This window comes from Henckelia pumila, chromosome 4, assembly GCF_033568475.1.
Source record: "Henckelia pumila isolate YLH828 chromosome 4, ASM3356847v2, whole genome shotgun sequence".
Taxonomy (NCBI): Eukaryota; Viridiplantae; Streptophyta; class Magnoliopsida; order Lamiales; family Gesneriaceae; genus Henckelia; species Henckelia pumila.
The window spans coordinates 159,804,583-159,830,505 of record NC_133123.1 but is presented as its reverse complement, the minus strand read 5'-3'; the positions used below and the strand labels follow the sequence as shown (position 1 = coordinate 159,830,505).

The window sequence follows — 25,923 nt, the reverse complement described above, 5'->3', positions numbered from 1 at the left end:
CACTTTTTGGAGATGGACAACGAGATAAGAACTTACAATCACCCCGAGGTAGAAAATAAGTATAGGAACCCGGCATGGAACGACGCACCGAGAAAAGCGCATAAAATAAGTCTATAGTCGGGGACTTTTCAATTTCACTCACTCTATGTAGGAAACACGTAAAAAGAAGAATCGCACTTGGTGTTAGTTGACTTAAACTTACCCCAAGACTATTTACAATTTCTATCAAAAGGGCATGAGGAGGAAGCGAGAAACCAAAATTAAAGTACTCCAGATATACAGTAAAATATCCCGAAGGCGGTTCTTGACATGAATCTCCATTTTTTGGAATCTTAAGAATATGTCTAGATGATAATTCAAATTCTTGGAATGGGCGTAAAATTTCAGACTCGTCCAGAAGACGTTCGCTCACTCCTCCCGAAGACTCTTGAGAATTACTACTATCGCAAGAATTCAAATAACTCAAGGGAGATAGACACTCGTCAATTTCACTGTCATCGCCAGATCCCGCGGGCGACGAGGAAAGAGTATCTCGGTTAGCAACCAACACCGAAAGTACCTTAACTCGTAAAGGATGCCCTACAATGATTTTTAAAATAAATTTTACCAGAAAATAATATTTTGTATAGATTAATTAAAAAATAATAAAACAAATAATAGCATCAGATACATGGTAATTGGTTCTTAATAATATGCATCGTGTATATATATGTATATGTGTGTCTATCCATAATAGATGGGTTTATCATCACCACATCGTCCACCGCTTCTGTCGTCACCATTTGCCGCCTAACCACCAGCCACAGCTACCTCCGGCAAGCCATCGACAGTTGTCTATCACTCATATACCATCGTCTCCGACCGGTTGCCTCCCTCACGTATTCGCGCGACGCCCATCTTCGATGACCACCAGCAACCGAGCAGCTGTCCGTCGCCTTTGCCTCATCGAGTCCAGATTTGGATAGCTTAGACACTAATCCATGGCTGGAACATCGAAATAAGTTCAGCACCATGATGCCACCACGCCCTCGCAGGGTCTCCCGTTTTCGATTTCAGATTTGGGTGCAGCTTTCAAACTTGTGAAATCTGTTCCATGGCTGAAATTCGAAGGCACTCATCGGCCGGATTAAATCAAACAGCGCCGCCTCACTTCGATACTGTTTTTGTAGCCACAACCAAGTCCAGATCTGGGCATCTCCACGAGCAGTAGAGAAGGTCCCATGGCTGGAACTTGGCTCCTCGGCATCACCATCACATCACCATCGCACCACCTATACTTTGCCGCCCAGTCGCCGTCTCGATGAAGAGGATGATAACCCATAGCCAAGGATGGAATATCACACATATACAGGGAACTCCAATGCTAACGTGAAGGTAGGTAAAAGGGAAAAAGGATGCAGACGTGTGCACAATATGAAAAGGCCAAAACAATTCCTAACTTAAAAAAAAAATACGGAGAGAGGGTTGATATAATAATTAAAATAATTAATACCTTCCATGGGTATCCGATGAATTTTATTTCCTCTAACAATTTGGGGAATGCGACCTAGCAAATACGGCAAGAGAGATTCAGAAATAGAATTACGTTAGTATGTTGTGATGAACATGATATGGTGTTGAATTTATAATAGTTATTTCCGTCAGAGTTCTACTGGGTTTCTACAATTAATGTTCTAGCAAAACTTCGATTCCTATCCAGTTACATTGTAATTATTATTTTACCAGGATTTTAATTTCCTTGCATCACAGTCCTACTATGTTTTCTCCATCGTGGTATCTCCAGGTCGATCCCCGTAATTTTCGCAGTGGCAAACAATATTCGTTCTCGGCAACTAAATTTCTGACAATACTCAGATAAAAATTCTACTCTCGGTCCTCTCAACACATGCGACACACTCGAGAGTGGGGGGCCTATGATAGGTTACACATAAAAATTCAACTGGGCCTGAGCCCAATCATGAAGGTCCACTCCAAATATTTTTCAGGCCCAAGCTTATTTAAATATTTTATATATTTAATTCAAGCAGGCCCTGAATTCTACAAAAGCCCATAAGCGGCTCAAGCCCGTGAAACTCTCCGAATATCTATAAATAGCTCAAGTCACCTCATTATTAAGGTACACACTTTCTTTAGCACTATATCGCTCTACTCTCGATTATTATTCCTTGAGTAATAACTGACTTGATCGTCGGAGTGCCTTCGCCGGGAACCCTCCCGGCTCCTCTGACTTTGTTTTGTGACGTAGGAACAACCCACTGAAGATCTTCCAAGGGAACGTACAAGGATTTATTCATACTCCAGACTTTGCGGAAGCAACGTGTTGAGTACAAGTGATTTTTGACTACATCACAATGATTATTGCATAGTAGTAGTGAACATATGGTGAACAAAGGTGGTGTATATATATTGATAAAATATATGTAGGACAGAGTAATTGCTATTACGATTTTGTCCAATTATTTGAAACCAATTATATCTATTTTTCAGACATTAGATTTATTAAGAGACAAAAATCTTGATTGAATTATATGCTCTTTGTTATCCACCTTTCTTTCAAGTTTGGATTGTAAATATATCAATAAATTCGACGAAAATAAAAATTGTACTTTATAAATTATAAATAAAGCAGTAAAATAATTATTAATAATAAATATAAAAGACTTTCACAAAAATATCAAGGATGAGATAACTTATGTTTTGGACTAAAAATTAGAGTATTCGTCAAAAGATATACTTGAGAAGAATTAAAACTTTATTGCAGTCAAATCATTAAAAAAACAAAATCAAAGTACGTTAACGGAAATGATCAAGAACCTCCGTATAAACAATGTTTTTCGTCCTTGAGCCATCAAGATTCTTGTTAACATCTGGTTTGATCAGAACTTTTGTGTTAGCCATTGAAATACCTCTGGAAAGTGCGACATACAACTGTCCATGGGAGAACACGGGTTCCGGTAAGTAGATCCCAACATTGGGTATTGTTTGTCCTTGAGCTTTATTAATCGTCATTGAGAAACGAAGACTGAAGTGGGAACTGCTTTCTTCTAAACTGAAAAGGATGACTTTCATTCTCTGCGGGCGACAAAGGAATGCGAGGAATCAAAACTTGCTTTCCTGAATGATGGCCTACTGTAATTTCAGCATGGATGACATTGTCCTTAAATTCTTTACATATCATTCGGGTACCATTACAAAGTCCATCTGAGGGATCAAGATTTCTTAGCAGCATAACAGGGCAATTTTTTTTCAAAAGCAGACAATGAGGAGGAAGACCATTTGGAGCCAAACTATTTAGAAACTCCTCGGGATAAAAGTTTTGGGTATCATCAACATCTTCGTCAAAGCTTAGATATGTTTTTACCTCTCCTGGAAACAATGAGATGATCTTATCATTTAACTTATCCACATAACAATTTTTGGTTGCGAGAATGGCACGATTTGTCATGTACACATAAGAATGACAATTATTCATGAGATCCGGAAAAATGACATCAATTAATCTTTGTTCTGACAATTCAATATCACCATCGCATAATCGTACAAGCATTTCATCTGGGATTCTAACATTTCCAGCATCATCACTTTGTTCTGTTCCTTTTCCAACTCGAAGAAGAAATTCGGCAAAGACAGGATCTGATTTAGCTCTCATGTTATCATATAAAACCAATTGTTGCATACGAGGGAATAAATATGATTTCACTAAGCTGCCATTAATTGTTTCTTGTATAGTACCTTTTGGAATGACAGGTACGACCTGCATGAAATCTCCTCCAAGAACAACTTTTCCACCAAATGGCTCTAAAATACCAACAAGATCTTGCAAAGTTCGGTCAACTGCTTCGACAGCAAAACATTTACCATGGGTGCCTCGTCCCAAACAATCAACTTAGCTTGTCGCAAAAGGTTTGCAAGTCCACTTTGTTTTGAGATTGTGCAAACACTATTCTCATGTAAATCAATGGGAATTTTAAATCGAGAATGCGCTGTTCTACCACTAGGTAAAATAAAAGCTGCGACGCCTGAAGTAGCCGTTGCCTAAGCAAGCATGTTTCTTGACCTAACATGTGCAAGCAAAGCACTGTATAAGAATGTTTTACGAGTACCATCAGGCCCGTTAACAAAGAAAATTCCTCCTTTACCATGATCCAAGCATTGAATAATTGTATTAAAAGCTCTTTGTTGACCTTTATTAAGCTGCAACTGAGCAATAGAATCATCATGAGATACTAAGATAGACATCTCATCCATAACTTCTCTGGGAACATATTTGCTTGAATTAGCTGCATGTATAGGAATTTTCGGTAGATCATAAGATTCGATCCTTTTTCCCATACTTTCTAAAAAAAAGTTTACGGATCTTAATGTTTCACATAAGATTTCCAAATCGTTATGTATACCATGCATATGAAAATCTTCACACAAATGCTGATAAAATGAATCCCACAAGTCTCGAACATTAGCAGGCTCACAATAAACTAAGACGGTTGCAAATAGTCTTCTCAACGCATATGGCATCTAAAAACTAACAGCTTCATTTAAACATTGAAAATTACTTTGGTCGCATTCAAGTAGTCCTCTAAGCTGTGCAGATTCCTTGAATGAAAGGCAAATTTTCTGGTTCACTGTTAACAAATCGTTAAAAGAAGTAGGACCCCGAACATGTAAAAGTAGCAAACGCAAATAGTACCTCTCACCCTCAACTGGATTTGCTACATTGATACGACCGATTACTCTTCTTTGTTTTCTTTCCGTCCAAGTTTTACTTTGTCTATCCCAAACATAGTGTTCTGGGATTTCAGAATAAAAGTAGTGTCTTGCATTAGAACAGACAAAGCACAAATGGAAAAATTCAGTTAACATAGTTTTCGAAATCTGCTCTAGATTCAAAAGATTTCTTAAGTTTTGGTTTTTCCAAAAGGTCGCACAATGCTTATCAGGAAAATGAAGCGGTAAATTAATAACAGATGGAGATATTTCATTTAAATCAAACTCATAAATTCTACACATTGCCTCTTGTGCCGAAACCCAACGCGCATCTTGGAAATTTCTTATTTCATCTACAAACGTTTCTGAATCACAAGGTAAAAGATGAACACCTACCTTGTCATGTCCTTTATAGATATATTTGTAAAGATATTTCACCGCCGTCAAACCAGAGCATACTTCCACATTGATATGACAATCATATCTATACAACAAATAAGGATTATATGGAACAACCCATTGGGAATTCAATGTAGCATTTCTCACATCGACAGTTCGACCATTATTTTTTCTCCGATAGATTGGATAACCATCCTCACCCTGAATTGAATTATTCAAAAACCGTCGAGGATAATGACTCTTACATTGCCCATCAACCATACATGAATTTTTTTGACTTAAACTACCACAAGGTCCATGCATCATATGCTTTCCAACCAATCGATATAATCGAGGGGAATGATTCTTATACGGAATTTCAGCCAAAACAAAGTCATCAAACATATCAGGGGAGTTAATTTTGTGATCTTTACTTAATATAACAAGCATGTGAGCATGAGGTAACCCTCTTTTTTGGAATTCTATAACATATACATAAGCAGAGACATGACCAAAGATAGATTTTTTTAATAACCTGGTCCTTGAGATCCTGGAAAACTCTCGAAGTTAAATCTGGACGATCTTGTGGAAGCTGACCTTGCAACAAATTACTCTTGATCTCATTCCATTCCGGATTACAAGTCATAGTGATGAACAAATCAGGTTTACCAAATGTTCTGACCAGGGCCATTGCGTCTAAATACCTTCGACGCATATCCCTAGGACCCCCAATAAATGATGCCGATAGAACAATCCGTCTGCCAACTTCGCTTCCTTTAGCCTCACCTCTGACAACACTGTCGACAATACCTTGGTATAATTCTGATCTCATTTCTGCCTGATGATTTCGAAAGTAATCAAGTCTTGTTGTCTCCAGCTTTATGTACATATCGACAACAAACTGTTGCAATAATCTTCCTCCATATAATAATACTGATGTATCATCTTCTCGAATCTGAAGCTTGTAGCAGTAATACTCTCGACAAGAAACCATTCTGATGTTGTTAGCATGAACACCTACGATAAAAACAATAAAACTACCAAATTAAGCATGCATGTTACGTGAAAATATGGTAGAAATCTAGCAATTTAATCAGAATAATGGAGGAAAAATATCACCCCGACTTTCATCGGAAAGAACATTATCAAACGAAGGAAATTTGTTGGAGCTAATACATTTGCATTGGAATGACCTTCTCTTTTTCATCTTCTAAACTTAGGAATATGTTGATGCCAACCATTTTCTCCGTTGGGGAAAAATAATGGATATTGCAAAGGGTCGTAACATCCAAAGTAATGCTTAATTTGATAACTCCGCCCATCACTGCCACATACACTTATATTTCTATCATAAGGAATATTCGGATTATTGTCTTCAACCCAAATAGCAGCAACCTGATCAGCAGTGGGTGAATTGTAATTCCGCTGGTCTAAAACAACATTTTTACATATCTGCAAGCTGAGATCTTTAATAGAAGGAAACTGATTTATTCTACGTAATAATTCGGCATAAGGATTACTTTTCATTATACTCATCAACAGTATCATCGTCGCCTCATCCAAATCATTATCATCAATGATGTTCATCCTATTATGTAATTCATTGTCGCTATCCCAAAAATACAATTGAAAATACTTTGGTCCTTCATCACTGGGAACAAGAGGTGGCAGAGTATGAAATATTTGTCCTGACACCCTAAACATATAGATTCCACGGCTTGATGAAGCAAGATCCCTATCGAATTTAACACCAAAAGACGTAAACGAAAAAATACTATTATACAACCGGATTTTTCTTCGAAAGGTAATGGCAACATGGGAATCTGAATCCACAAAGAGACTCATCAAATCAGGTGGAATCGCTGAGCGTGCTAGCAAATTCGACCACTATCACAACAGAAAGATGGTGATTCAGACTGAAATTTTTTGCACCACAAAAGTGGCATTGAGAAAAGGGATCCAATATGTGGAAGTATCCAAAATCACTCTCATGAACTGAAATACAAAACATGTTGTAATATAGGATTGTACACAAAAATGGAAAAAAAAAATAAACCATTAATATTTATACCAAAAAGAAAAGAATAAAACCACAATAGTTAAACAGTAACAAAATAATAGCCAACTCACAAGTACGCACACAAGCCAAACGAAACCATGTTGAACTCGATCCTCGGATCCCTATGGTTGTGAAACAAGATCAACATCAAGAACAAGGTAAAGACATATTAACGTTATATATAAGTTACCTATATATAACTTCAATCAATATTGAAAGGACTTATTACAACATTCGAGTAAACCATAAATTCAATAGCCAAAAAAATTTTAAAGAGGAAGCTAGATTTTGAGTTATTGTTATCAATAATTTTTTGTAAAGGAAATTGGGGAAAAATGTTTTTTTTTTAAAACAGAAACAAAACTCACTACTACAAATTATGACACAAATGTTATTAACACAGATTAATATAGAATAATACACATTATGGAAATTTTTTCGGAATTAAATAAAATTTTGAAATGTATTTGTTTAATGTCAATTGTTGTGAGCTAGAACGTGAATGGAATATTTGTTGAATTTGATATTTTTGACAATAGATTTGTTCATGTAAGTGCATAAATTTACTCTAACTATAACATTAAAAATTTATTTTATAACATGTAGGCAAAGAAATTTCTTTATTAATTGTGAAGAAAGTGATTGAAATGTGTTCATTTTTTTTTTTGTGACATCAGATTTGTTGTTTTTGGGAAATTTTATCTTTAACAGTAATCTCTTTATCCAATCAACTATATTAATATTGATAATTGATATTAATAATGAATTGTATAACACATGGCTAAATAATTTTCAGCGGTCACATAATGCATTGTATAACACATGGCTAAATAATTTTCAGCGGTCACATATTGCTTTAATATATGATATACGAATGAATCATAACCTACCGGAGGAAGACGCGTTGGTTTCCGTTGTGGCTTGAATTCCGAAAGCAACAGTTGAAGATAAAGCCGGTTTTCTACCCCGCATTGAAAGATCGCATTTTGACGGTTGGAAGGGTAGAAATTAAGGTGGGGAAATAATTCGCGAAGGAAGCAAAATGCCAATATTGGAATTCTGAATAAAACGATTGGAGCATTGAATCGAAGCATGGGAAGAGGTGGCATGACAAGGGAATGTAGGGATTGAGGAAGAAGAGGTGGTAGGATTTAACGGTTAGTGAGCGTTTAACATAATGACGGAAATGAACTAAACCCGGGAGCGCAGAGCGCAGAATAATAAATTCATAAGTATTTGCAGGGGCAGAAGAGTAGTAATTAAACAATCAAACTCAGACTTTTATAATAGGAATAGGAATACGAATAGGAATAGGAATAGATATATAATTTTAAAATAATCAACGAATTTAAAAATAATGTATGATAATAAAACCAAACAAATAATGCACAACAATTAGTGAAGAAAAAAAAAACAATAAATAAGAAAATCAATTAATAAGGGTACAAAAGTAAATTCAAAATGGAAGCTACATATTTATTAATTTTCAAAAGTAGAATAAAGAGTTTAACGAATTATAAGATCTAAAAATGCACATTTAGAAGTTTTTAAGTCATTCAATCTATATTTAAGTGTTTATATTCATATTATCAATAACCAGTAAGGACCAAGGTGCTACCGAGATTATAAAAAAAATGTTCTCAAGTTGTGGAACGCTCTAAAATTATGAAATTAAAAAAATTTAAGCAACAAAAAGTATACACATTAATCTTTTGACCAGATTTTATTTAATTGACTTTTAAATACAAACCGTAAAATTAAAAAAAAATAAAAAAAATTAGATATAAGAAACCAAATCACATGATGTAGTTGATATTTTTATTTAGGTATATAGTTTTAAACATATATTTTTTTGTTAATGACAATAATGAGAAAATAACACACAAACAATGCACAATAATGAATGAGAAAATAAAAAAAACAATTAATAACTAAAACAATTAAAAATGGTACCAAAGTAAAAATTATTGGTAGAAAAAAAAATTTAAGAACATAATTTTCCGCCTTTTTTTTAAAATAATCAATGAATTTAAAAATAATGTATGATAACAAAACCAAACAAATAATGCACAACAATTAATGAAGAAAAAAAAATAACAATTAATAAAAGTATCAAAGTAAATTCACAATAAAAACTACATATTTATATATAAAAACTTATAATATAAATAAAATATAATATAATATAATATAATATAAATATAATATAATAGATATAATAGATTATTTTTCATCATGGTATAAGTTATTTAAGTCGTTGAGTGCAACAACACGCACTAATCAACAAAATATATTTGTTGGAATATTTATACCATAACTATATTATAAAAATAAAAAGTGAGCACTTATTATGTGAGATCTCGGTTCTAAACAACTAATATCCGATTAAACAACAATTAAGCATACAAGATCCAAGACTAAAAGTAATAAAGAATTTTTTTTTTTTGAAATAGTGTCTCGCTCGATCGGTAAGATTCAACCAATCGAGCGAGCCAGAATCAGCACCGCTCGATCGGTAAGATTCAACCGCTCGAGCGGGCACCCTTTTTCAAAAACAGAGAACAGCCACAAAGTCCAACCGCTCGGTCGGTCAAATCTTATCGATCGAGCGGTGACAGCACAGGGCAAAGAAAACAGTAGAAAATCATGCCAACGCTCAAGTCTATTACATTCAATGCATAACAAGGTACATATTACATGCAACGAAAACCTTCAATCCATAATATTCGAATAATAAAAACTACAAACAACAACAAGTTCGAGTTCTAACATGCTTCGAATCATAAACTAGATTGACATGCTAATTCGACTTCTAAACCGAGTCTCACTTCTATCTCTCACTCTTGATGCTAACCAGGTCTTCGCTGACTTGATCATGCCCCTCATGTTTCCAAGTAAACATACAAAACAAAGCAACAGCCGGATGACTCCGGTGAGAATGATATTCTCAGTAAAAACAACATAACATACAAACAAGTAATATAACAACAACATGCTTTCAAGACAACAACATATTCAATATCAACGTAATGAAATGCATGTCTTTATAATCGGGATATCAACTCTGATAAACAAGGGATTGCTGCTATGCTTTTGGGATCCCGAAGATGAGACCACGTAACAACTCATCGACTCTCCCAATCGAGGTGGTGCCACGTATCTCATACCCCTAGAATTTGGTGCGACTATAAGGAGCATGCTGATACTAGGTGAACTTCTACAACCCAGGCCACTCGCAGTATAACCCCCAAAACGTCTAAACAAAAAGGGTCGTTCTGCCCGAAAAATCAAAGGTTTAGATCAAGATGAATGCATAAGAAAACATAACCATAAAGCCATATAACAAAAATCTCAATCAATAACAAAATACAAGTTCCACATGCTATAACAAGTATTGATGCAAGTATGTGATTTTAAGGGAAAACTCAAGAACCAATTGTCTCGAGTATGCTATCCCGCTAAACGATGACTGTGTGTACCTTTCAATGCAAGTAGCTCCAACTCTGGATACGCTACAACAGAGGTTATATCAAAATCTATACAACCTAAACAATCAACAACGCCCAAGGTAAACTCTTTACCGCTCTTCGTCCAATTTTTCGACGATCGAAAGCTGCTAACACAGGGCTCGACAAACTCCAGACGAATCTGTACGGAGGCAAAGAATATCAACAATGACGATCAAAATTCAATAGCCAAAGTTCAACGATTCAAACGGTTCAAAATCTCAAAACTCAAACCGGCGGCATAACGGCAATAAACTGATCAAACCGAAAATGCAGACAGCAGTATACTATCGGTATCAACTCATAACAATGCTAAAACAACAATAACAACTAAAATCCAACACATATCAAAACTCAATTTTTGAAATAAGCTTCCAAAAATCATAAAAAAATCCGAACGTCGCTTTATTTCAAAACCGACTGAGAATAAACGATCAGAACTCTATCAAGAACAACATAACCGAAACTCAATAGATTCTAACAACATCCGAAAATCAAATTTTAGCTGATCGAAGAAAAACTTACGATACAACGGAGCTCTCGCTGCAGTGATCGTTAATCTGGCTTCAGAAATAAATTCCAACGGACAGATCGAGCTCGGACTAAAATCTGAAAGCTTGAAAACTCAAAAGAGGCGCTTCAATGGAGGGAGGCGTGCAAGGGGAGGAGGATGAAGTGATGAGAAAGTCATTCCAAGTCAAGATAATATATAAAATCCAATATTTGCGTTTTAGTCCCTGAAATTTCCAAAATTTGCAAAATAGACCCTGATCAAAATCAAATCGGCCCTCGACTTCTGGAAAATCTGATTATCTCAAATAATCTCAATTAAGATAAAATCGGGGCGTTACAATTATCCCCCTCTAAAAAGGGATTTCGTCCTCGAAATAAATAAGAATTACAACTCATAAGATAGAATAAAGAACTAAAGACAGTAAGAAGAACTCACGTCATCCGAATAACTCAGGAAAACGTTGTCTCATGTCGGATTCTGTCTCCCAAGTCGCTTCCTCGACGCCGTGACGGCTCCACTGCACTTTCACCAAAGGAATAAACTTGGTTATGAGTTGTTTCTCCTTTCGATCAAGGATCTGAATCGGTCGCTCAAAGTAGCTTAAAGTCTCGTCAAGCTCGGCTTCGTCAGGCTGAAGAATATGAAAAGGATCTGGATGATACTTCCGCAACATAGAGACGTGAAAAACTTCGTGAATACCAGATAAAGACGGAGGAAGTGCAAGTCTGTAGGCAAGATCGCCTAACTTCTTGAGAATCTCGTACGATTCGATGAATCTCGGAGATAAATTACTTCTTTTACCAAATCTGACAGTGCCTCTGAAAGGAGAAATCTTAAGGAAAACTCGGTATCCCTGCTCGAAACTCAGAGGTCTACGTCTGATATTTGCATACTTCGCCTGTCTATCCTGAGCTGACTTCATTCTAGTCTGGATGATCTTTACATGCTCTGACATATCTCTAAGCATATCCGGTCACAAATCAGGTGACTCGGACACATCGTCCCAAAACAAAGGAGATCGGCACTTCTTTTCGTACAATGCCTCAAAAGGCGTCATACCGATACTCGCTTGGAAGCTGCTGTTGTAAGAAAACTCAACAAGAGGCAAAGAATCTTGCCAACTAGTGCCAAAGTCTAGCACTACTGCTCGAAGCATATCCTCTAACGTCTGGATAGTCCGCTCTGACTGTCCATCGGTCTGAGGATGATAAGATGTACTGAGATGCAATCGAGTACCAAGTGCCTCCTGAAAACTGTGCCAAAAGTGCGAAGTGAATCTAGGTTCTCGGTCTGAAACGATCGACTTCGACACACCATGCAATCTCACAACATTGCTAACATATAACTCAGCCATCTAATCGTGACAATACGTCATCCTGTACGGAATAAAACAAGCAGACTTCGTCAATCGGTCGATCACTACCCAAATAGCATCGCATTCTCAAACAGATCGCGGTAGCTTCGTGATGAAATCCATAGAAATGTGATCTCATTTCCATTCAGGAACAGATAGACTGTGCAACAAGCCACCCGGTCGCTTCCTTTTTGCTTTCACTTACTGACAGTTCAAACATCGAGATACAAACCTCGCAACATCGCTCTTCATTCTCTTCCACCAAAACTGATTTTTCAGATCGTTATACATCTTACGACCTCTAGGATGAATACTGAACCGACTGCAATGAGCCTCTGGGAGAATACGCTGCCTCAACTCCGAAATATCAGGCACGACAATACGACTATTTACAAACTAAACGTCATCTCTATCCTAGAATTCAGACTGATGCCCAGATCTGACTTTCTCTACTGAAATCTGAATGTTCGGATTAGACTTCTAAGCTTCTTTGATCAAAATAAATAACTCTGGCTCGGCTTGAATAACAAATACTCTGATAGTATTCCTGTCTGTTTTAAACTCTAAACCAGAAGTGCAACAATCATTGATCAACTGAGAAACTGAAAGAGTGGGTGCCCGGTTAGCCAACTTGTGGCTAAGGGCTTTTATGACTCTATATATAAATAATCTTTGTTTAATATAATTTACACTTTTATATTGGCATTTACTTTATCTTTTATCATATTATTATGTTGTGACGTATTATATGATGTTTAGATAAAGACCTTGAATATACTAGAGTGCATGTAAGATGTGATAGTTACATATGGATGACTATCATGAGACACATCTTATAAGCACTGTATATTCTAAACTGTTTCTAGTCAATTGAGTCATCCGCAAATAAGGATAAGGATCGCTCGAGATTGAGACTAGCATTTGCGATGCCGAGTACCACGTTTCATTGGTATGGAACATAGAGATGTTCGAAGCATGCAAATGGATATTCATATGATGGATGATCGAACTACCCTATTCGGACTTTCTAAGTGGTTATCATTAATTGAGTGGATAAGTCCGCGATTTTGGTTGTACACCATTAGTCCTTACTACTTGAAACATCATGGAGACTCTATATGCTAGTACTGTACTTTGACTCATTTACCGATTTTATGAGGGTCATCAGGTGTCGATATTGGGTATAGTTACGACACATATAGGAGTCAATGCTTTGTTGTCAAGGATTCACCACACGCTTGCGGGTATGGATATCCTATGCGATCTGAGGAGATATTAGTGTGACAAATCTCTGACCAGAGTACATGATGTGCTTTAGGTTACTTGGTTTCCTAGTAGCACATGGAATGTCAGTATTTGATCTTCAAGATGCATTGCATAGTTATCGAATCTCGAACAACTCTCGATGTACCAATGGTTGTTGATTCGATCGGGATATATGGATGAAGGGACCGTACTGTACGCTAACCAAAACCTACTGGTTCTTGCAGGCATTTTCAGTGATACCTAGGGAATCATGGGGCGATGTTGCTATGCGCTCTTACCATGATTCGATGGGTAAGTAGAAAATTGTTGTTCCGAGTCACAAGGAGTTGTGAGCCCACGGCTAGCTGTATCCCTGAACCATTGAGGGTTACACAAGTAATGGATTACTAATCCCCGTTGAGATAGTTGAATTTAAAGAGTTAAATTTAGCGAAAGAGAAGTTGGACTTCTTAAGTAAAGGGAGTGGAACTTCCTAAAATGACATAGGGATGAGTATTTTTGGAAGTCACTGAATTCGGATTCAGAAAAATTATCTTGACTTTAAAAGGTGCAGAAATGGTTTCTGTGCACGTTGGTGAAATCAGTTTATCAATCGGAGTCATGATGAATTTTATATTAATTTCTATAATAACAGGCTTGGCTTGTTGGGCTTAAGTTATGGATAATGGGCCCTAAGGAGTTAGTGTCCTCTTAGACATATAACTTAATCCAGTACAGAAATTATAAATATAACACATAGGGATTTTCGAAAAGAAACTTTGATTCCAAGCTTGCAATTTTCGAAAATCACCTATAATTCTAAGCTAGGAATTTTTGAAATTCCTATTCCCTTTTTGAGAGAATTTAGTCTGTGATTTTTCTGAAAAATTACATTCTGAATTGACAGATCAAATCTGTAAATCTTTTCGATAAACATTTGATTGATTTCTAGTGCAATCAATCAGAGGGTTTCTGTTTTCTATTCGTGGACCTAATTCAGGAGTTGATCGAGCAAGTCATCAGTTCCTCGGATTTACAACAAGGGCAGATTTAATCTGTTGGAGTCCATAATCAAGCCATAGCTTGAAGAGGTAAAATATTAATTGTTATTATTATTTTACTTGCATGATTTTAATCGTGAGGATTTGATACCCATTGATATGGAATCGTTCCATATAAGAAAAATTTTAAACTTCCGCTGCACCGGGTATCACATATTTGATCCGAGAACGCGTGTTCCAACAGAAACACCAATAGTAGAAAGAGATAAAGAACAAAGCTTTCGGATCAAGGCATCTGCAACTACATTCGACTTTCCCGGGTAATACTTGATCTCGCAGTCGAAATCCTTCAACAGATCTAACCATCTTCTCTGTCTCATATTCAACTCTGCATGTGAAAACAAATAATTAAGACTCTTATGGTCAGAAAAGATCTCGAAAGACTCACCATAAAGATAATGACGCCAGATCTTTAGAGCAAAGACGATCGCAGCTAGTTCATGATCATGAACTGGATAACGAGTCTCATGCGGCTTTAGCTGCCTCGATGCATACGCTATCACATTCTTATGCTGCATAAAAATACATCTCAAGCCTCAGTTAGAAGCATTACAATAGACTGTGAAACCTCCAGTACCTTTTGGAATAGAAAGAATCGGAGCACTGGTCAGTCTCCTCTTTAGATCAACAAAGCTAGCCTCACAATCTGCATACTAGACAAAAGGCGCATTCTTCTGAGTCAGCTGGGTAATAGGCTTGGAAATAGATGAGAATCCCTCGATGAATCGGCGATAATAACCAGATAAACCCATAAAGCTTCGGATCTCAGGCACTGATGTCGGTCTAGGCCAATTCATAACCGCTTCAATCTTGCTGGGATCGACAGAAATCCCATCTCCTGAAATAATGTGACCGAGAAAGACAAATCGATCCAACCAGAATTCACATTTAGATAGCTTGGAAAACAATTGTTCAACTCGCAAAATCTGCAAGACGATCCTCAAATGCTCTGCATGGTCAGTACGGTTCTTCGAGTAGATAAGAATATCATCGATGAAGATAATAACAAACTCATCTAAATAGCGCTGAAAGATACGGTTCATCAAATCCATAAAAATAGCTGTAGCGTTAGTCAAACCGAACGACATGACTATAAACTCGAAATGACCATACCTCGTTCTGAATGCGGTATTAGGAACAACTTTCTCTCGCACTCTCAGCTGATGATAACCTGACCTCAGATCAATCTTTGAATATATAGAAGAACCCTGCAGTTGATCAAAAAGGTCATCTATTCGGGGTAAAGGATACCTGTTCTTTACTGTAGCCTGATTCAGTTGACGGTAGTCAATACAGAGCCGCATAGAACCATCCTTCTTCCGAACAAACAGAACAGGAGCACCCCAAGGCGATACACTAGGTCTGATGTATCCCTTGACAATCAAATACTAAATTTTCTCCTTCAACTCTCTCAATTCAACCGGTGTCATACGATACGGAGCTTTGGAAATAGGTTGAGTACCTGACACTAAATCAATGATGAATTCGATCTCTCGAATAGGTGGCAATCTAGGAATCTCTTCCGGAAACACATCAAAAAATTCACTAACCACTGGTATATCAACCAATTCAGGGCTAGATTTCAGTACATCATCTGCATAAACCAAAAATCCCTCTCACCTCTCTGTAACAAACGAGTCATAGATAACACTGAAATTAAAAGAATTCTAGATCGAGAACCCTTACCAAAGAATTTCCACTCGTCTGCCATTTCAGGTCTGAATCTGACAACCTTCTGAAAACAATCGACGGTTGCCCTGTACTTGGTTAAAGCATCTATACCAACAATACAGTCAAAATCTGACAGCCCAAGTACAATATAGTCAAATTCTAACAAATTTTTCTCAAACTGAAGTTCAAAATTCCTGAATAATCTGACAAAAACAATTCCTCCACTCAAAGGTGAAGTAACAACTACTACAGTAGGCAACAACTCAGTATGCAAAGCATGCATCACACAAATTTTTCAGAGATAAAGGAATGAGAAGCACCTGTATCTATAAATACATGAGCAGAATAATCGGAAATCGAACAGTTACCTGCTATAACATCGTCAGGTGCTGCCTGAGTCTGATCCTCTGTCAAAGCAAAGACTCGTGCCTGCTATCTCGGAGGATGGTTCGCACTAGGGTTACCTCCCTGTCTGTTCTGCTGCTGAGGCTGGAAGAAGTGAACCGTAGAAGTCTACCTCTCAGGCTGAGCTGCAGGTCTAGAAGAACTCCCACTCTGAGCTCGATTTCTACCTTGCTGAGGGCACACTTTAGCGAAGTGTCCTGGCTGCTGACAAATATTGCAGTTCCGAAAGACTCCTACACACTGATCCGGTGAGTGTCTACCTCCACACTTGTTGAAGAACAAATATGAAGATCCAAAACTCTGTCCTAAACCGAATTGCTTGGAACCACTGGAACTAGAAGAACTGTTCCCCTGCTTCTTGAACTGTTTCCTTCTTGCTTTGTAATGATCCTTTCTGCTACCCGCACTGCTTCCTCCTTCATACCTCTGGGGTTGATTCTGATACTGAGACAACTGATTCTAGTACTGAGACAGTTGGTTCTGAGACTGTCTCTGCTACTGAGGTACCATCTGATTTCCTCTCTGTCTCCACAAACCTGTTTCAGCTCCCTTTGCATGATTCATGGCATCCGCAAAGTTATCGGGCCTAGCAGTGTTTACCAACGTGAAGATGTCGGGGTTCAATCCGTTGATGAACTGATCGGCTTTTGCTTCTTCATTGTCGGCAATGTGCGGTGCAAACCTCAACAAACTGTCAAACTTGGCGACATAATCATCAATGTTCAAGTTTCCTTTCCTCAGATTAGAAAACTCTGCTCTCTTATACTTTCGGTACGAAATAGGGAAAAACCGCTTATAAAACTCAGATTTGAAAAGAGTCCAATTAACAACTGTACCTCGATTCTCCATAGATCTCTTCGTCGTGATCCACCGGTTCTTAGCAACACTAAGAAGCTGATGAATGACTAACCTAGTTTGGCGGTCGTCAGAGTAATCAATGGAATCGAACAACTGATCAATGTCGTCCAACCAGCTTTCGCAATCAACAGGATTTTCTGTACCTAGCAACAAAGGCGGATTAAACGACTGAAACCTCTTCAGCAAGGTTTCCATAGTTGTTGCTGTAGCATCCATCTGATCAGTTTCAGTACTAGATTGCTCATTCGGAGGAGTAACTGGCAGTTGATTTCTGTTAATAACTCGGCGAGGACCCGTCTAATAATCAAAGGTTAGGACACGAGATATCTCAATTGCTACAATTCGGTGCCCTTTCAATGTCTCAGAATATCGGATACCAGTCGATAAACAAAAACATTTATATCTCAAGTAGATCATGCTTTATAAATTAAATCACATAAGCATGTAATTCAATTAATTCTCAAATAATAAAGCATGCTCGCATGAATTTAAATAAATAGTTAAATAACTCAATCACATGCGAGGAGCCAATACATGCGGACTCGAACTACCCCGCTCACTCTAGTTCAACCAAGAATCTTATCTCTCTGATACCACTTAATGTGATACCTCGGTTCTAAACAACTAATCTCGGATTAAACAACAATTAAGCATACAAGATCCAAGACTAAAATTAATAAAGGATTTTTTTTTGAAATAGTGCCTCGCTCGATCGGTAAGATTCAACCAATCGAGCGAGCCAGAATTTGCAAACTTTCTGCCCGAAATAAAAATCCAGCACCGCTTGATCGGTAAGATTCAACTGATCGAGAGGGCACCCTTTTTCAAAAACAGAGAACAGCCACAAAGTCCACCGCTCGATCGGTCAAATCTTATCGATCGAGCGGTGACAGCATAGGGAAAAGAAAACAGTAGAAAATCATGCCAACGCTCAAGTCTATTACATTCAATGCATAACAAGGTACATATTACATGCAACGACAACCTTCAATCCATAATATTCGAATAATAGAAACTACAAACAACAACAAGTTCGAGTTCTAACATGCTTCGAATCATAAACTAGATTGACATGCTAATTCGACTTCTAAACCGAGTCCCACTTCTATCTCTCACTCTTGATGCTAACCAGGTCTTCACTGACTTGATCCTACCCCTCTTGTTGCCAAGTACACATACAAAACAAAGCACCATCCGGATGACTCCGGTGAGAATAATATTCCCAGTAAAAGCAACATAACATACAAACAAGTAATATAACAACAACATGCTTTCAAGACAACAACATATTCAATATCAACGTAATGAAATGCATGTCTTTAAAATCGGGATATCAACTCTGATAAACAAGGGATTGTTGCTATGCTTTTGGGATCCCGAGGATGAGACCACGTAACAACTCACCGACTTTCCCAATTGAGGTGGTGCCACGTATCTCATACCCCTAGACTTTGGTGCGACTATAAGGAGTATGCTGACACTAGGTGAACTTCTATAACCCAGGCCACTCGCAGTATAACCCCCAAAACGTCTAAACAAAAAGGGCTGTTCTGCCCGACAAATCAAAGGTTTGGCTCAAGATGAATGGATAAGAAAACATAACCATAAAGACATATAACAAAAAGCTCAATCAATAACAAAATACAAGTTCCTCATGCTATGACTGCTTGTATCTTTCAATGCAAGTAGCTCCAACTCTGGATACGCTACAAAAGAGGTTATATCAAAATCTATACAACCTAAACAATCAACAACGCCCAAGGTAAACTCTTTACCGCTCTTCGTCCAATTCTTCGACGATCGAAAGCTGCTAACACAGGGCTCGACAAACTCCAGACGAATTTGTACGGAGGCAAAGAAGATCAACAATGACGATCAAAATTCAATAGCCAAAGTTCAACGATTCAAACAGTTCAAAATCCCAAAACTCAAATCGGCGGCATAACGACTATAAACTGATCAAACCGAAAACGCAGACACCAGTATACTATCGGTATCAACTCATAACAATGCTAAAACAACAATAACAACTCAAATCCAACACATCTCAAAACTCAATTTTTGAAATAAGCTTCCAAAAATCATAAAAAATCCGAACGTCGCTCTATTTCAAAACCGACAGAGAATAAACGATCAGAACTCGATCAAGAACAACATAACCGAAACTCAATCGATCAAGAATAAACGTCGCTCTAATGACGCGGTGGAAATTTTTAAAAAGGTATTAAGAGAGAAATTATGTGAGCCAAACGAAGTCACATTTCTAGCCGTGATAAATGGGCTGTGCAAAGCTGGTTACACTCTCATGGCCCGTGATTTACTGGGTACGTTGGCAAAAGGAACTTGCAAACCTGATGTCAAGTCATACATCACGATAATTGATAGTCTTTGTAAAGATAAGATGGTAGATGATGCACTCCGATTATTGTACCAGATGATTAAGAAAGGGGTGTCTCCAGATGTTTTTACTTACAATTCAATGATCCAGGGACTGTGCAATTTTGGCCGATGGAAAGAGGTAAAAGACTTGTTCGTTGACATGCGAGGTCTCAAAATCCATCCAAATGTGTTTACTTTTACTATATTGGTTGATGCATTTTGCAAGGAAGGAATGGTTAATGAGGCAGAGGATTTGTTTAGAAGCATGAAGAAAAGAGATGTTTCGCCGAATATTGTCACGTACACTGCCTTGATAGATGGATATTGTTTACGATGGGAAATGGATAGAGCACAAAGATTGTTTGATTTCTTAGCATTTATGGGTCTCAAGACAAATATCTTTACCTACAACAATATGCTCAATGGATATATTAAGAAAGAAAAGGTGGATGAAGCTTGGAAGTACTTTCATAAAATTTCCGCTAACGGGTTGGAGCCTACAACAATTTCCTACAACATCATGATACAAGGATTATTTCGTGGAGGTAGATATGATGCTGGCCAGAAGCTTTTCAATGAGATGGAAGCTCGGAAAGTATCTCCTGACTTGATTACTTATTCTTTTATATTGGAAAGCTTGTGTAAGACTCAGCAATTTACCCAAGCACTTTCAATTTTGCGAACTATGGAAGATAAAGGTCTAAATCCCGATCTAATCGTCTATTCTATCATGATAAATGGATTATGCAAGGGTGGAAAACCTGATGTTGCTAACATTCTTTTCAATGAACTTCATTCGAAAGGTTTGAAGCCCGATATTGTGATTTATAACAACATGATCAGCTCACTTTGTCTAATGGGACATGTACAAGAGGCAAAAGATATGCTGATGGATATGAAAAAAGGTGGTTGTACACCCAATAGTGCGACATTAAACGTAGTTGTCCAAGGCTTTCTTAAAAGGAAAAAGCTTTGTGAAGCAATGCCACACTTGGAAGAAATGGTTAGAAAGGGTTTCTCAGCTGACGCCACAACTACATCCATGTTGCTTCATAGGTTCGAAAAATATCAAGATCGTGTTTTGCTCGATTTGATCAAGAGACTTGTTCCTAAGAAATGAATTATCCTTCTTCGAAACCTGAGTTTTCCTAAATTCCTAATTGAAGTTCTATGCATCTCTCAACATTAATAAAGATATGAAAAATACTTACATGGAATGGTTAGTTTCTTTCCTCTGAAAAGCTAATACTTGCTCAAGTGTCATTTTTTAAGTTGAGTGTGTTATATCATTATTACAAAACTTTTGTCGGTTTAGTAATTTGTTTTTTTTTTTCAATTTCCATTTCATTTTTCTCTCCTTGTGTCAGCTGATTGTTCATGGGAAATGAAAGACCAAAGACAATGCTGCTTTCAGATGGAGTTGAACTCAATTGTTGCTGATCCTTTGTATGTATTATTTATCTATCTGTTTCTATTTACTTTTAATCTAAAAATATGAATAGAGGAATAAAGTTTTTGTATTATCTATATACATATTTACCCCTTATTCTATATAAATAAGATAATAGGGTTATACAAGTAACTACTATTTAATTAATAAAGACATCCTAAACTGAAATTTAGGAAAGAAAAATCGGTAAACTTTGAGTAAACCACATAATTAGTCCAACATAATAACTAATAACTAAGAGATTAAAAATTATTGTGCGGAAATAATACTTATAGGAAAAATACAAAGAAGAACGGAAAAGATAATTCGAAAATTACTAAAAATCATTCTAATAAATTTTACCACCTAAAAACCAAAATACTAAAAACAAAAATACATTCAAACTATTGTCACTATATTTGTAAAATATAAATAGCAGAAATATTTTATTTTCAGCTTAAACTAAAATTTAATATTATTTATATTTTATTCCAAACTTTTAGTATGGATTTACAAATCCAGGTCAATTTTTTTCCACAGAAGAACATAAAATTTGGGATTTACAAGAGAAATAATAAGGTTCCTATCTTATATCTGCCGTCTACGTAAAAGAAATTTTAAGGTTCCTATCTTATAGCATAAGAATCAACGCGTTTAATTTAAACTTTAAAGTGATCTGCCCCCCAAACCAATTAATATTTAATATTACAAAAAATGATTACCACTATATATATCAAGATACACACTGAAACCTTAAAATCTCAGAACCATTAATTTTGTGCGGAGATTTTAAACATGGCGTATGCTGCTATAATGACTCTTAAGCAAAATCTCCACAACATCCTCCAAAACCCTCAGAAATATTCCAATATTCCTTGTGACAAGAAAGATATCGAATCCTTCAACGCAAAAGTTGGATTCTTGCAGTGTTTCTTGGAAGAGTATCCATCCCATGAAAGCAACGCTGTGACTTTCTTGGAAGGAAGAATCAGAGATGCGGCTTTTGGAGCAGACGATTTAATGGACGTCTATTCAAGCAATTCATCTCATGATTACAAGGGCTTCCCGTCGTTCATGTTTAATGCAGCGTCTAAGAATAACTCATACCTGAATAAGGAGGAGACGATAGAACCAACCGATATTAAGCTAATGGCCAATAAATTTGATTCCTTGATTGTTGAGGTGGTGAAGTTTGAGGAACAAATGGGGTTCACCAAGACTTGTTTCCAACCACGAAATGCTTTGCATCCAAGACTTGTTTCGAGTATAACCAAGGAGTACTTAATGGTGGGATTCAATGATAACTTGATGGAAATCAAGGATCAACTTGCAGAAGAATCGTCCACACTCAAGATCCTCTCGATTGTCGGGATGGGAGGTATCGGTAAGACTACTTTGGCAACACATGTTTATAATGATCGAGGTGTTGTAAATCATTTTGACATTCGTGCTTGGGCCACTGTGTCTCAATCATATAGCATACGAGATATCCTGTTAGGTATGCTAGATTCAATGAAAATATTGGCCAAGGAAATGCTGGAAGCAAGCGATGCTCAGTTAAACTTTTCATTTATAAAAACTTGAAGGGTCGAAGGTATCTCATCACAATAGATGATGTTTGGGACACCAAGGCCTGGGACAGCTTGAAAACGATGTTTCCAGATGACAACACTGGAAGCCGAATCATTTTGACTACTCGGATTGCTAATGTTGCCAAGTATGCTAGGCCTTCTTGGACTCCTCATCTGATGAATCCACTAAAGGACGAACAGAGTTGGATGCTACTTCGTGGTAAAATTTTTGGAGATAAACCTTGCCCTCTGAAATTACAAGAAATCGGAAAGATGATTGCACGTGATTGTGGAGGACTTCCCCTTTCAATTGTGGTGATCGGTGGATTACTTTCAAAGGTAGAGAAAACACAAGTCGCGTGGCAATCCGTGGCCGACAATGTAACTTCACTTTTGATTTCAAGTGGTGATCAATGCTCAGAGTTACTAAGATTAAGCTACAACTATTTACCTCAACAATTGAAGGCATGCTTCCTTTATATGGGAGTTTTTCCAAAAAGTCATGAGGTTCGTGTTTCGAAACTCACCAAGATGTGGGTTGCTGAGGGTTTTCTGAGAGAAGTTGATGATCAAAGCCCAGAAGATGTGGCACAGGGGTGTGTGGAAGATCTGTTTGATAGAAGCCTTATCTTGATGTCTAAGAGGAACTTCGAAGGAAGAATCAAAGCTTTTAGGATGCATGATCTCTTGCTCGACTTCTGCTTGGAAGAAGCCAAGAGAGAGGAGTTCCTCCAAATACCGAGACGTCGTGTCGGTTTACTTGCATCTCATTTAGCAACAGAGCGTCGCATAAGCATTCATCCATTGAGGAAAAAATTCAAGCATGTTCTAATTCCTTCTAACTACATATCATGTTGTACTCCATTTCTTCGCTCGCTTGTATGCGTGGGACAATGCTATATTGACCCACGAAATTTTTCAGAATTCGAACTTCTCAGGGTACTGGAAGTTTCCCAAGTATTGTTTCCTAAATTTCCACATCATGTTTTAGAGCTTAGGAGCATACGCTACATTGCTTTGACATGTAACGGGGATGTACCTGCATCAATAACAAAGCTATGGAATCTCCAAACACTGATTATCATTCGAAATCGGTCTGGAAGAAGTAAATATCATTTACCAGTGGAAATATGGAACATGACACATTTGAGGCATCTAAGGTGTGACAGAGCTCATTTGCCAGATCCAGCGGGTGTTCACATTGAACATATAGTTTTCGAGAGCCTCGAGAATCTTTCAGGGCTATTGAATTTGATATTTACTAAGGAAGTGTTGCAGAGGATTCCCAACATCAAGAAAATCGACGTTGTTTATGAGTATCGCGGTTTGGGAGTATGGTCGGACTACCAGCTTGAGAATCTCGGCAACCTACATCAACTCAAAGCATTGAAGATACGCGTGATTCCGGAAATAGGTTTGTTCCCGGAATGGATTTCACCCACAAGGTTTGACTTTCCACTTCCGCGGTCGCTTAAAACTCTGACCTTAGCTGGGGTGGGGATTCCTTGGGATGATTTGGCCGTCATAGGCTCACTACCTTATCTACAAGTTCTCAAACTGATGGATCATGCTTGCATCGGGACCGAGTGGAAGCCGAATGAAGAGGAGTTCTGTGAACTAAACACTTTGGTACTTGAAGGCCTGAAGTTGAAGCATTGGGAAGCTGATTCTTGCCACTTCCCAAGCCTCCAGCGCCTCATTATTCGACGGTGCGGTGAATTGGAGCAGATACCATCTGGGATGGGAGAAAGCCTGTCACTCGACATGATCGAGTTGCGTGGTTGTAAAGCTTCTGTCTTTGATTCAGCAAAGAATATACAGAAGCAGCAAGTAAGTAATGGAACTAATATTGGTTTTCGAGTTATTTGCCACGAAACATCGGGGTGGCACGAAGTGTCTCAAGTGGTAAATGAAGTGGTAAATGATGTTCTTTTGCCCCAACCACAGCTTGCATTGTATTGCTCCTATTCTTTTACCAGCCGTTGGCACCGTTGGCGGACGATTAGGGGTGTGATGATATACCTTTTTTGGGCATTTGGTACATGTTCATTCGTACATTTATATGTGGAGCCAAGTATTGTAATTTGGCTTGGATCCATTTTGTTTGTTTACTGTTTTAGAGGCTGTTTAGCTAAATTTATTTAAAATAACTTATAAACAATTATGAATTTTCCTATGTACCTTGTTAATTTAAGTTAACAAATTATGTATGTTGGGTGGTTTTTAGTTAACACTTGATACAACATGCAACGAAAATATTTAAAGTCTAAATAAAAATAAAAACAAATAACAAATTACTTAGATATAATTATGCACAAGTACTAAATAATTGCGCGGTGTACTGAGTCAAAACTTTTACTAGAAAAATTGCAAATCCATAATGTAATTTTTTAAATTTTTTTACCAAACCCACAGGCCAACCCACGCTTGCCTCGGGCTAACCCGCCTATGCCCATGACCTATGAGTTGGAAAATTTTAGACCCAATCGATTAAAATTGTGTTGTCAAGTTAGTCGATTCAATGGTCTAACCCAAATTAAAAGCTCTAGCTGCCAGCATATTTTTAGTAATTATTATTTCATCATTGTATAATTTATTAAGTCGTTGAGTGAAACAACACATTAATCAACAAAAGATATTTGTTCGAATATCTATACTATTGTTGTATTATAAAAAGAGTTATTTGCATCAAACATCCCCGTAAAATATTGAAAATGCACGTTTCTCCCCTGTGAAATTTTAATAGGCATCTTCAACCCTGACCTTTTAAAAAATTAGCACACTCGCCC

The 25,923-nt window shown here is 37.3% G+C and overlaps 3 protein-coding genes across 3 annotated transcripts; 2 read left to right on the top strand and 1 right to left on the bottom strand.

Moving 5' to 3' along the window:
* Window positions 1–2,998: 2,998 nt before the first annotated feature.
* Window positions 2,999–8,363, bottom strand: LOC140862208 (uncharacterized). Its single transcript, XM_073265214.1, has 6 exons — window positions 8,032–8,363; window positions 7,213–7,263; window positions 6,202–6,477; window positions 5,618–6,099; window positions 4,104–4,200; window positions 2,999–3,816 (listed from the first exon to the last, which is right to left on the bottom strand). Exons 3-6 carry the CDS (start codon window positions 6,287–6,289, stop codon window positions 2,999–3,001), a joined length of 1,485 nt encoding a protein of 494 aa, XP_073121315.1. The 5' UTR covers window positions 6,290–6,477; window positions 7,213–7,263; window positions 8,032–8,363.
* LOC140862207 (uncharacterized) lies at window positions 6,890–21,254 on the top strand. Its single transcript, XM_073265213.1, has 2 exons — window positions 6,890–7,054; window positions 19,935–21,254. Exons 1-2 carry the CDS (start codon window positions 6,890–6,892, stop codon window positions 21,252–21,254), a joined length of 1,485 nt encoding a protein of 494 aa, XP_073121314.1.
* A 1,399-nt stretch (window positions 21,255–22,653) lies between these two features.
* On the top strand, window positions 22,654–25,279 carry LOC140862206 (putative late blight resistance protein homolog R1B-23). Its single transcript, XM_073265212.1, has one exon. The coding sequence runs from the start codon at window positions 23,216–23,218 to the stop codon at window positions 25,277–25,279; it is 2,064 nt and encodes a 687-aa protein (XP_073121313.1). The 5' UTR covers window positions 22,654–23,215.
* Window positions 25,280–25,923: the final 644 nt, after the last annotated feature.

Coding starts and splice junctions, on each gene's coding strand:
- LOC140862207 (XM_073265213.1), top strand. CDS start 6,890: ATGGCAACATGGGAATCTGAATCCACAAAGAGACTCATCAAATCAGGT. Junction 7,055..19,934: donor AAGGGATCCAATATGTGGAA/GTATCCAAAATC, acceptor CAATCGATCAAG/AATAAACGTCGCTCTAATGA.
- LOC140862208 (XM_073265214.1), bottom strand. CDS start 6,289: ATGAAAAAGAGAAGGTCATTCCAATGCAAATGTATTAGCTCCAACAAA. Junction 4,201..5,617: donor TCCAGGATCTCAAGGACCAG/GTTATTAAAAAA, acceptor TCTATTGCTCAG/TTGCAGCTTAATAAAGGTCA. Junction 3,817..4,103: donor CTTTGTTAACGGGCCTGATG/GTACTCGTAAAA, acceptor GAACTTTGCAAG/ATCTTGTTGGTATTTTAGAG.
- LOC140862206 (XM_073265212.1), top strand. CDS start 23,216: ATGTTTCCAGATGACAACACTGGAAGCCGAATCATTTTGACTACTCGG.